Consider the following 12,616-nt stretch of genomic DNA (forward strand, 5'->3'; position numbering starts at 1 on the left):
TCAGGGACAGTTTTTTATCAACAGTCTCTGTATTTCCCTCTAAAACAACTCTGTGTGGTAACGTTGTGTTATTATCTCATAGCGTGGTGAATGTGCAGGTCACAACTTGTCCACCAGAGCGTTGTGGAGTTGTTGGATTGTGTATTTGATGAGTTTGATGAGGGAAACCAACAAAGAAATCCCATAATGAGCCTCCGTAGCGTAGCTCTGAGCAGCTCACGGCTCTGCTCCGCCGTTCTAAAAACAGCTTGCACCGACAATTAAAGGTAACGAACCTACTGCTATGACTATAGGGATTATGGCAATGGGCCAATTTGCCAAAATGTTGAACTATTCCTTTAAAAAACTGACTCAAACTGATTATTAGATGATCAAAATAGTTGACGATTAATTTAATAATCGATTATTATGAATTGTTGCAGCTCTAGTTCACATTTCGTTTTAATTCGGTTCATTTTGTAACAACTTATTACAAAATGTGGCAAAGTTCATCACAAGAATTCTATTAAAAACGCGGCGGCGTTCTTCATCCTGAGTTGAACACGTGTCACATGACGCCTTCGCGATGCGTTCAGGGTCTCTTCAAACCAACAGGAACAGGAAACGTTCACGTTGCCCCTCCCCCTCCCTGCCACGTTTCCGTAGCAACAACGGATGCCAAACAGAAGCCGTCGCTCCGACAGGAATGAAGGATGAAGCTTCGAAGTTTGAGAATAAAAAACAATAAAATAAGAGTCACATCGAGTTCATCGTCACATCAAAGAGTTCAGAGTTAAAAGGTGTTTGTTGGTTTTTTTTGTTTGTTTCCTTCTTGTCGTCACCATGACGACGACAACAGTGGCGGCGGCGACGGCGGCCGAGCTGGACCGAGGAGAGAGACAGCGTCCGTATATACTACAGTAAAGTCAGTTTATATTCTCCAGGTGTGTGTGTGTAGTTGTGTAGTTGTGTGTGTGTGTTTGTGTGTGTATGTGTGTGTGTGTGTGTGTGTGTGTGTGTAGTTGTGTGTGTGTAGTTGTGTGTGTGTGTGTGTGTGTGTGTGTGTGTTCAGTTGTTCTCGAACAGCGACAGCAGGTCGTCGTTGTTGTTGCTCGGCAGGTCGGGCGGTCCGAGGTAGGAGAGCAGCTCGTCGGGGTTCGTCAGCTCAGGGAGGAGCTGCAGGACAAAACATGTGACCGTCAGCAGCCAATCAGGACACAGCACACACACACATACACACACTTAAAGGGATACACCAACATTTTTTTTTTTCGTGTCTTGCCTCACTCCCGAGTCCATGACCAGCAGATAGACACCATCCTTTCCACTGTGCGTGCAGTAACAAGGGAGATAGAGCCGTATCGCCGTAATTAGCTTAGCTCAAACACTGGAAGTGTATGAGTAGTGTTAGCCTGCCTCCACCTAAAGTCGCTAATTAGCTTAGCTCAAACACTGGAAGTGTATGGGTAGTGTTAGCCTGCCTCCACCTAAAGTCGCTAATTAGCTTAGCTCAAACACTGGAAGTGTATGGGTAGTGTTAGCCTGCCTCCACCTAAAGTCGCTAATTAGCTTAGCTCAAATGCTGGAAGTGTATAGGTAGTGTTAGCCTGCCTCCTACCTAAAGTCGCTAATTAGCTTAGCTCAAATGCTGGAAGTGTATAGGTAGTGTTAGCCTGCCTCCACCTAAAGTCGCGAATTAGCTTAGCTCAAACGCTGGAAGTGTATAGGTAGTGTTAGCATGCCTCCTACTTAAAGTTGCTAATTAGCTTAGCTCAAACACTGGAAGTGTATAGGTAGTGTTAGCCTGCCTCCACCTAAAGTCACTAATTAGCTTAGCTCAAACACTGGAAGTGTATAGGTAGTGTTAGCATGCCTCCCACTTAAAGTTGCTAATTAGCTTAGCTCAAACACTGGAAGTGTATAGGTAGTGTTAGCCTGCCTCCACCTAAAGTCACTAATTAGCTTAGCTCAAACACTGGAAGTGTATAGGTAGTGTTAGCCTGCCTCCTACCTAAAGTTGCTAATTAGCTTAGCTCAAACACTGGAAGTGTATAGGTAGTGTTAGCCTGCCTCCTACCTAAAGTAGCAAATTAGCTTAGCTCAAACACTGGAAGTGTATGGGTAGTGTTAGCCTGCCTCCTACCTAAAGTAGCTAATTAGCTTAGCTCAAACACTGGAAGTGTATAGGTAGTGTTAGCCTGCCTCCACCTAAAGTCGCTAATTAGCTTAGCTCAAACACTGGAAGTGTATGGGTAGTGTTAGCCTGCCTCCACCTAAAGTCGTCAGAGAAACTCTTCAGCAACTCTAAACGGAAACCGGCGGGCCGATCTTCGTCTCAGAGCTGACAAAACTCTCCAGTAAGGCATCTTGAGTGGTCAAATGCCGCTAACGGGACGAGATCGGTCAAAACGGAGGGTTCAAGCAAAGACGGTTTATTTTGGTTCAAGCTAGCTACATCGAGGGTAGCTTAGCTTCCTATTTCAAAGTAAAAGCAGAAATTCTATCCTCATGGTTTTCTGTATGTAAAGGCCAACGGGTGTTTTATTTTGTGAAAGTAACCGGAAGTGCGTTGGTCACAACGGCTAGCTTGAGTAGCGCAGAATTCGTCCGAACAAAATAGTAAACAGCTGGTATTTAGACAAATTAACGACACACTGCTGATCTAAACGGCTACTTTCTCACCTAAAAATGTTTGAAATGTGGATAAAGTGATATATTTACAGAGTTTAGAGCTAAAATGAAACCAGCTTCTGACTGCTGATTTCAGCTCGGGTAGGAGACAGGCTAACACTACCTATACACTTCCAGTGTTTGAGCTAAGCTAATTAGTGACTTTAGGTGGAGGCAGGCTAACACTACCCATACACTTCCAGTGTTTGAGCTAAGCTAATTAGTGACTTTAGGTGGAGGCAGGCTAACACTACCCATACACTTCCAGTGTTTGAGCTAAGCTAATTAGTGACTTTAGGTGGAGGCAGGCTAACACTACCCATACACTTCCAGTGTTTGAGCTAAGCTAATTAGCGACTTTAGGTGGAGGCAGGCTAACACTACCCATACACTTCCAGCGTTTGAGCTAAGCTAATTACGGCGATACGGCTCTATCTCCCTTGTTACTGCACGCACAGTGGAAAGGATGGTGTCTATCTGCTGGTCATGGACTCGGGAGTGAGGCAAGACACGAAAAGAAAAATGTTGGCGTATCCCTTTAACTGGTGTGTGTGTGTGTGTGTGACAGATAATAATAAACATGTTATTATTGTGTGTGTGTGTTTGTTCTTACGTCCAGAGAAGGTTCAGGAACCTCTGCAGACCCCCCGAGCCCGAAGGAGCCGTCGCCTTGGAGACGGGGATTCTGGTTGCTACGCTGCATCATCTGGTTGCCGCCCCCCATTTGGGAGTTGCCATGGAGACCCTGCTGCTGCTGCTGCTGCTGCTGCTGCTGGGAGAGAGAAGCACCATGGGAAGTGGAGTCCAGACGTCCAGAGACCGACATCTGGAGGAGGGGGAGGGGGAGGGAGACTTTGTTCTTAAAGGGATAGTTCAACATTTATATAGCCACAGCAGTAGAGATAATCATTAAACATTATGTAACATTACAACACATGAAGCGAATACTCTGAACTACTTTCTCTTCTGAAATCCCTCCGCCCAGCAGCCGTGTCTGGAATGTAGTTCCGGCTGCATTTCCCTCTAAAACAACTCTGTCTCTAATGTTACATCAATGATTCTCAAACGGGTCCCCAACTTTCTTTTTGAAATTTTCCCCTTTTTTTTCTATAATGTCTAGAGACTAAAAAAAAAAAAATTCTACAAAAAAAAGGTAAAATTTCTCAAAAACAATTCTCTAGAAAAAAGTGGAAAAATCTCTCAAAAAATAAAAGTTTAAAAAAAAATTCTACAAAAAACATTTGATGATGATGAAGATTTTTTTTTTTCTCTTTCTCTTTTCTTTCTCTGCAAGTGGCAATGCGTAGCCTAGCATTGTCACCTGCCGAACAATTTGCAACAATATAATTGTAATTGCTGCCAACACCCTATGTAGGTTATTATCTATCGTTTTAAATGTCCGAATGTCATTTTATCTGTCTGTGTTACCATGGGACCACGGATGGAAACTAGTGGCGCATTTCCACTAGCACGGCTCGGCTCGATACGGCTCAGCTCGGCACGGCTCGGCTCGGTTTGGTTGTGTTTCCATTACAACTGAGTATCACTAGTGCCGCCGTGACGTCATTTACACGGCGCCGAGCAACGCTCTAAACTCTGTAAATATATAACTTTAGCAACATTTGAAACATTTTCAGGCGAGAAAGTAGTCGTTTAGATCCCCAACGTGTTGAAAATCTGACAAAATACCAGCTGTTTACAATTTTGTTTCGATGAAGTCGGCGTCACTAAAGCTAGCCGTAGTGAGCAACGCACTTCCGGTTATTTTCACAAAATAAAATACCCGTTGCCTTTTATCATAAGGAAAGCCATTACGATAGAATTGGTGCTTTTACTTTGTAAACAGGAAGTGAACCTACCCTCGCTGTAGCTAGCTTTAAACCGCCGTTTTGACTGCTCTCGTCCCGTTAACGGCATTTAACCGTTCAATATGCCTTACCGGAGAGTCTTGCCAGCTCCGAGATCGGCCTGGTTCATTGTAAAACATTTATTTATTGATGTAAATGTGGTGTTTTCTGTGCGTACAGACCCCAAGGCAGTGCTGCTCTTCTTTCTAACCACAAACAAACTTCTGCTACAGCCACAATTGTTAGATTTCATCAATGAGACCAACATTTAAGAGTTTAACCAGCCGGTGGTAAACCTCTAAAAAGCCATCGGGGAAGTTAATTAGCGGTCTGTTCTCCTCGGGGTGACGGTGGTAGGCTGGCCGGCGGAGCACGTCAGGAGCCGGGCTGCTGCCTCTGTGATGTCGCGGTCGCTGCTCGGACCTGGAGCTTCACTTCTCCGAAAAACATCGGGGCAAACTTCTAAACAGCCGTCGTTTGGATAAACTAACCGCACATGGGGATCTAAACAGTTACTTTCTCGCATGAAAAAATATTAAAACTTAATAAAGTCACGTAATAACAGAGCCAGTCTAAGTATTAGAAATTCTCTGGTAATAACAGGCTTCAGGCTTCAGCAGGAACATTTCTGTTGTCGGTCGTCGCTTCCAGTGACGACACTCATCGGCCAATCAGTGGAAGGCAGTCGGCTGACGTCACGTTTTAGTAACGCTTCGGCTCGCTTGGAACCAGGGCTGAGGTGATACCAAAAGTACCTGATTGCAGGTACTGCGTGCTAGTGGAAACACGCAAATAGCGCGCCGAGCCGTGCTAGTGGAAATGCGCCATAGCTTTCTAGCTAAATCTGGCATATTTACATCAAATAATTGTTTTTGTATGTTCATGAATATGTGGAGTCCCATTTCAAATAAACTAATTAAAAAAAAAAAAAAAAAAAAGATGAAGGTGAAGGTGAAGGTGAAGGTGTGCGTACCTGTGCTGCCAGCGGGTGAGGCGAGGGCTTGTCGGGGGTGAGCAGGGCGCTGGAGAGCTCAGACTGGTAGGAGAGGGGGGGCGGGCCGGGGGAGGAGAAGTCGCCCCCCACCCCCGGCGTTCCCGGACCGGAGAAGTCTGAGAAGCTGGAGGACTGGGGGGGAGGGGGGTAGGACGGAGCTGAGGACACACACACACACACACGGATCAATACAGCTGATCACAAACACATTACATCATCACAGTCTGTGCAACACGTTTACACTTTCAGTTGGCGATAAAAATTTAAATAAAACAATAAAAAAGTGACGGATTATTTTGTTTTTTAATCCAACACAAGAAAACCCCCAGAAAAAATTCCTCGTTTTCCATGTTTAAAAAGGGACATTGTGTAACTTCTCCTGTTATCTATTCAGGAAAATCGATTATTTGGTTCAAAAGTCTGTTTTTCATTAACCAGTAATATCTCCTTATCCCCTGTCTATCTCCTGTCTCCTTATCTCCTACCTCCTATCTCCTCATCTCCTACCTCCTATCTCCTGTCTCCTACCTCCTATCTCCTTATTTCCTATCTCCTGTCTCCTACCTCCTATCTCCTTATTTCCTATCTCCTGTCTCCTACCTCCTATCTCCTTATTTCCTATCTCCTATCTCCTACCTCCTGGCTCCTATCTTCTCCTCATCTCCTACCTCCTATCTCCTGTCTCCTACCTCCTACCTCCTATCTCCTTATTTCCTATCTCCTATCTCCTACCTCCTGGCTCCTATCTTCTCCTCATCTCCTACCTCCTATCTCCTGTCTCCTACCTCCTGTCTCCTTATCTCCTATCTCCTGTCTCCTACCTCCTTATTTCCTATCTCCTATCTCCTACCTCCTGGCTCCTATCTTCTCCTCATCTCCTACCTCCTATCTCCTGTCTCCTACCTCCTGTCTCCTTATCTCCTATCTCCTGTCTCCTACCTCCTGTCTCCTTATCTCCTATCTCCTGTCTCCTACCTCCTATCTCCTTATTTCCTATCTCCTATCTCCTACCTCCTGGCTCCTATCTTCTCCTCATCTCCTACCTCCTATCTCCTGTCTCCTACCTCCTGTCTCCTTATTTCCTATCTCCTATCTCCTACCTCCTGGCTCCTATCTTCTCCTCATCTCCTACCTCCTATCTCCTGTCTCCTACCTCCTGTCTCCTTATCTCCTATCTCCTGTCTCCTACCTCCTGTTTCCTTATCTCCTATCTCCTGTCTCCTACCTCCTGTCTCCTTATCTCCTATCTCCTGTCTCCTATCGAGCTGTCGGCTCAGGTGGCGGTGGCGTCTGTGAATAGTCACCGCGGTAACGCAGTGAGGAGGAATGGAGCGTTACACCGATGCTGCATTCACCTGCAGTCGGGCAGACGGCCGTCGCTAACAAACCAGATGTCATTTTAGTCACAGAAGTCCAGAGAAAGACGGTAAAACAATACCACATCGCCATGACAACATGTTGTCACGTGTATTGTTTTGCCTCGTGCTGACGGACCACTTGTTTACATAGAGGCTTGTTTATGCCGTTACCTGCAGCGGCTGTCGTCCGTCTGCCGTCTGCCCAATTTCAGGTGAATGCAGCATGAAAAATACGACTGAGTTGCTTGTGATACACAACCACAAAGCTAGATGGGAGGAATTCCTACACAATGTTCCTTTAAATTTTTCGAGTTCAGCGGTCATTATGGAGCGTCGGTTTATCTTTTGGTCATTGGAGTTTCTTTTGATCAATAGGAAATAAAAAACAATTGATTTTGAAATATGAGAATAAAAACTAAATAATGCGTCACTTTTTCATTTTTTGATTTGTGATCGCCAATAGAAAATGAAGAGAAGGAATGCGATGCGGCTCCACCCACCTGGTCCGGGGTAGTCTGGCGTGTTGCTGCTGTTGTTGCCCCCGGGGTAGGGCATGGGGGAGGAGGAGGAGGAGGGGGGAGGGGGGTTAGCGGAGGAGGAGGAGGAGGAGGAGGAGGAGGGGGCGGGGCCCAGCGAGGCGATCATCTCCATGACGCTGGGCAGCACCATGTGGCTGGGGCTCAGCGTGCGGCAGCGCTTCAGCACCGGGCCGTCCGGCTCCTCCTTCACGTGCAGGTCGGGCTTCACCGGCACCGGCTTCCAGCTGCACACCGGGTCGATGGTGATCTCCTCGTACTCCGAGCTGCACACACACACACACACAACACACACACACACACACACAGAGACACGGTCAGGGTGTGACCTCTGACCCCTCAAGGCGCCGTCTGCTCACTAGGGCTGGACCGATACGCTTTTGTGCCGATTCGATTCTCCAACGATTTTTGGGTCCCGATTCGATTTAAATTGTGATTCTGATTAAAGGGACAACGAGGAGTTTCTATTTGGTTATAAAAAAGTCTCACGTTAATGTGGATGAATCTACGTTACCACTTGTTAATGGCTCCATTTTAGATAAATATATGGTTTTGTCTCTATTAGGGGTGTAACGGTACACAAAAGTCACGGTTCGGTACGTACCTCGGTTCAGGGGTCACGGTTCGGTACGGTTTCGGTACAACAGACACTATTGAATGTAAAACTAAAATCTGTCTTGTGTTATAAAAGTAGAAAAGAAAATAGAATATAAAATAGAACAAGTGCATTAGGAGTGTTATCATGCCATTCATTAATTCTAGAGGAGAAAAAACTTGCACTTGACAACTGGTAACTATTATTTAAAAAAAGAAACTAACATCAATGATGGTTTACACAGTTAATTTAGACTAGATGCCAGTTGCTTTGGTGATGTTTCTGGTCCTGTCTGTGTTCATGTCAAGAGGCAGTGGGATGAGTTGTTGCACAGAAGTTGTCTGTTTCCTCACACCAGTGATTGACATGTGGGAAGGAGGGGGAGGGAGGGGAGGCGGGTGAACATGCGCTACGTGTTTGATGCGTTTCTAGCGACGCAGCGCGCATCCGTGAAATAGCGCCGACGGACTTTGTCCGGTGGACCAGTCGCGAGCCGCCGCCGCCGTTGTATTTCATTAAAGGGATAGTTCACCCTAGAATGATATTTCGCTCATTATCTCCTCACCCTCATGTGGACTAAGGGCTGGGAGAAGTTTCAGAGTCCTCCGTCCCTTCTCTGAGTTACAGGGGGTCTTGGTGTAGCAGTGCATGTCCATATAACGGTTGTAAAGGGACACCAGAGCTCTTCGTAAAAAAACACACACCAAAAAACATCCAAATACCTCCATGCTGCTCGTATGTAATGTCCGTCTTGTGCTGAAGCCCCAAATTGCGTAATTGTCCCGAAAAAACTTAAATAAGTCTATATTTTAAGCTTGTTTGTAGCGGAAGCTTCTCGAAGCTCCTCTTCCTGGTCCGTCCAAATCTCGCGTGATTTGCGCCGGCGTCAGTGCAGTTACTGCGAATCACGCGAGATTTGGACGGACCAGGAAGAGGAGCTTCGAGAAGCTTCCGCTACAAACAAGCTTAAAATATAGACTTATTTAAGTTTTTTCGGGACAATTACGCAATTTGGGGCTTCAGCACAAGACGGACATTACATACGAGCAGCATGGAGGTATTTGGATGTTTTTTGGTGTGTCTTTTTGTTACGAAGAGCTCTGGTGTCCCTTTGCAACCGTTATATGGACATGAACTGCTACGCCGAGACCCCCTGTAACTCAGAGAAGCCACGGAGGAATCTGAAAATTCTTCCAGCCCTTAGTCCACATGAGGGTGAGTAGATAATGAGCGAAATATCATTCTAGGGTGAACTATCCCTTTAAGAAGCCACGGTGAGATAAATGAAGCAGACAGCTCTCCTCCTCTAACTTCACTCTCTCATCACTTCTCTTCTTCGTCTGTTATGACGGTTGTGGCAGCTTCGAGGCTCATTACCGCCACCTGGATTGGAGGACTCGACTTTTTTTCTTTTTTAAAAAAATATTCATTCAGACGTATTCGTCGTGTGACTGTGTGCACCGAACCGTGACCCCCGTACCGTGACGGCACGGGACCAATACATATACCATTACACCCCTACTCTCTATGGTTATTTTGTTATTATTAGTGGTGGTGGAAATGCTGGGCGAGCCGACCAGCGTTTCTTTACTTTCGGTTTCGTGGCGAGTCATGAGAATAACGCCGCCGAATCTCCGTTTATGGTGGGAACTACGACGGTATGTGATCGTCTTCCAACCTCTGACTTTAATTCTTGATGAATGAAAACATGAGTCTGTCTTGCACCGGTCAAAGAATTTCACGGTGCGGAGGCTCATAAATGTAGTGTGGAAACACTTCACTTTAACAAAACTCCTTGTTGTCCCTTTAAGTATTGCGATTCGATTTTACCAAGTATTGCGATTTTAGATTTCAGTTATTGTGATTTTCTTTCCTTAAACAAGAGCAGGTTGAACCAAACACTTGACAATACATCATAAGTCATATTTACAAAAAACAATACACACATCACATCAGTTTGTCTGTTGTGTTCGTTTGTTCACATAGATATCTGTGAACAAACGAACACAACAGGCCGGTTTGACTTTGTCGAGTGTAATGGCACAGAATACATGATCGTACAATAAAGATGGGTCGTCCCAAAAAAAGAAGAAAATTAATATAAAATCGATTTTTTGGCCCAGCTCACCGAGTGTAAATAAAGTTTCTTACTTTTGAACGTAGATGAGGATCCCCAGCATGTACTGATCCACCTCCAGGCCTTCCAGCAGCGCCGTCTTACTGCTCACACACACACACACACACACAGAAACAGGTCAGAGAGGAGGCGTGGAACATGTGGTATGTAGTAAAAGTGGTCATTTCTTTTTCTTTTTTTTTTTATATTTCTCAAAAAAAAAACTGTTAAACATTTACTTGAAAAACAAGTAAATGTTTAACAGTTTTTTTCTTTTTGATAAATTTCCCTAGCCTATAAATCTCTCTGCCCCCTAGCAGCAGCCAATCTCTTTGCTCCGTAAGTGGGTCTAGAAACGAGCCATAGGAACTTTTTGAGTCTGGAACACCGTTTGTGTTCACCAATCACAGCGCTCTATCTGTTTAGAGAGTCGTTGGGCGGCTTAACGCCATAGACACAGTCGGCAAGCAAGGAAACGTCACTTCCGGTTAGGGCCGTGGGGGAAAACAAACCGTGTCCCCCATACACACTCATGCAAAAAGGCGGCATTTTAAACCTTTGTCAAACGCTTGTTCGCCGTCCTGTCTTAGTTTTAATCACATGTATATGCTGACAAAGAGCTATATATTAGAAAACTCATCACGATCTGGGTCGATTGCTGTCCGTACATCTTAAAATATAAAGTTTTCACAGCCATAGCCTACACCGAGTCAGCAGGGTCGGCAACCTTCACTTCCGGTCAGAGCGTTACACGTTTGGAGAAGATGAGCGAAGTTCCGATATAAAAGTTCAGGTTGTGGTTTTTGAATTTATTTGCGGTGCAAAATAATACACAATAACTCAGGCAGTGTCTACGAGTGTCTAGAGCCGGCCGGCGGCGACTAAGAGAGCGTCAGAGCCGTGGGGGAAGACAAATATGACTGACTGTGAAATACCTAATATTTTTAAATGTACGGACAACAATCGACCCAGATCGTGATGAGTTTCTAAAAATATAGCTCTCTGTCAGCATATACATGTGATTAAAACTAAGACAGGACGGCGAAAAAGCCTTTGACAAAGGTTTAAAATGCCGCGTTCTTGCATGAGTGTGTATGGGGGACACGGTTTGTTTTCCCCCACGGCCCTGACCGGAAGTGACGTTTCCTTGCTTGCCGACTGTGTCTATGACGACATACATTTTAATTGGCTTGTCAGGCTAACGTCATCCTGCTCTTTGCTCTGATTGGTCGTAGCGCTACCCTATTGGTGCAGAGGCAGTTTGAAAGACAGACTAGACATGTTAATGATGTAGTCTGGCTTGGCAGGCTAGAATTTTACCACTTTTTCTAGAATTTTAAAAACTTTTGTGTGTGTGTGTGTGTGTGTGTGTGTGTGTGTGTGTGTGTGTGTGTGTGTGTTGCGTACTTGCACACAGGGCACCTCCAGGTTCCTCTCTCACAGTTGAGCTGGAGATACGACTCCAGGTCAAAACACTGTGAACAAACAAACAACACAAAGTCAGTCTGAACCAACGTAACCGTGGAAACCAGGCGGGCACTGCGCTGCCTCCGTTGCCACAGTAACGCCTCCTTCTCGTCTCTCCCACATCAGACCCATGACATGTAAACGCTCCACTTCTAGACTCGACTCATCCTTGGTTTTGTTTATACAACAGGAAGAGCGTGTGAGGATGGATTTCAAAATAAAAGTGACCTTTCAAAACAGATTCAACTGCATAGTTTGCAAGGTGATGTAGATTTTCAAAGTAAAAGCTCACTAAAGTTTCTTATTGCCTCTGTGGTGTTACAGAACTCCACCTCAGAGAATAAAAAGGAGTAATCAGTAATTAAACTTTTCCAGAGTTATTTGCCCAACACTTCTTCTCGATCCTCGTTTTTCCGCCATGCAACATCTAAATAACGTCTCAGAGACTAATTCTTTGTTCTTGTAGTGTAACTTTAAGACTACTTTAGTAATAACGGCGTCGTCGGGGCGCTGCCTGTGATTGGCCGCTGCTCTGACCTGTATGTGTCGGCAGTCGTGGCCTCTGGCGGGAAGCTGGATGCGCCGGAACGTGATGGGACATTTTAACGAGACTCTGATGGCCGTCTGCTCCACGCCGTCCTCGCCGTTCAGACCGGGGGTCCCGGGAATCGAACCGCTGCTGAAGTTCCTCTTGACTGAGGGAGGAGGAGGAGGAGGAGGGAGGAAGAGGAGGAGGAGGAGGAGGAGGAGGAGGAGGAGGAAGGAAGAGGAGGGAGGAGGAGGAAGAGGAAGAGGAGGAGGAGGAGGAGGAGGAAGAGGAGGAGGAGGAGGAGGAGGAGGAAGAGGAGGAGGAAGAGGAGGAGGAGGGAGGAGGAGGAAGAGGAGGAGGAAGAGGAGGAAGAGGAGGAGGAGGAGGAGGAGGTAGAGGAGGAGGAAGAGAGGAAGAGGAGGAGGAGAGAGGAGGAGAGGAGGAGGGGGAGACGGGAGGAGGAAGAGGAGAAGAGAGGAGGAGGAAGAGGAGGAGGAAGAGGAGGAGGAAGAGGAGGAAGAGGAG

At 45.9% G+C, this 12,616-nt stretch overlaps 1 protein-coding gene across 2 annotated transcripts in view; it reads right to left on the minus strand.

The window, feature by feature from the left end:
* Window positions 1-951: 951 nt before the first annotated feature.
* Window positions 952-12,616, minus strand: part of LOC146980685 (zinc finger MIZ domain-containing protein 2-like) — a 41,611-nt gene continuing 29,946 nt past the window's right edge. For both annotated transcript variants that reach the window (XM_085785719.1, XM_085785718.1), the window contains exons 15-21: window positions 12,100-12,257; window positions 11,503-11,570; window positions 10,131-10,199; window positions 7,349-7,650; window positions 5,470-5,648; window positions 3,263-3,475; window positions 952-1,155 (exon numbers count right to left, since the gene is read on the minus strand). In XM_085785719.1, the coding sequence (XP_085641845.1) occupies window positions 1,048-1,155; window positions 3,263-3,475; window positions 5,470-5,648; window positions 7,349-7,650; window positions 10,131-10,199; window positions 11,503-11,570; window positions 12,100-12,257 (1,097 nt within the window). In that variant the 3' untranslated portion in view covers window positions 952-1,047. The remainder of the gene's footprint in view (window positions 1,156-3,262; window positions 3,476-5,469; window positions 5,649-7,348; window positions 7,651-10,130; window positions 10,200-11,502; window positions 11,571-12,099; window positions 12,258-12,616) is intronic.

The sequence above is a fragment of the Trachurus japonicus genome, chromosome 9, assembly GCF_045865225.1.
Source record: "Trachurus japonicus isolate A0001 chromosome 9, Traja_1.0".
In the NCBI taxonomy this organism is placed as follows: Eukaryota; Metazoa; Chordata; class Actinopteri; order Carangiformes; family Carangidae; genus Trachurus; species Trachurus japonicus.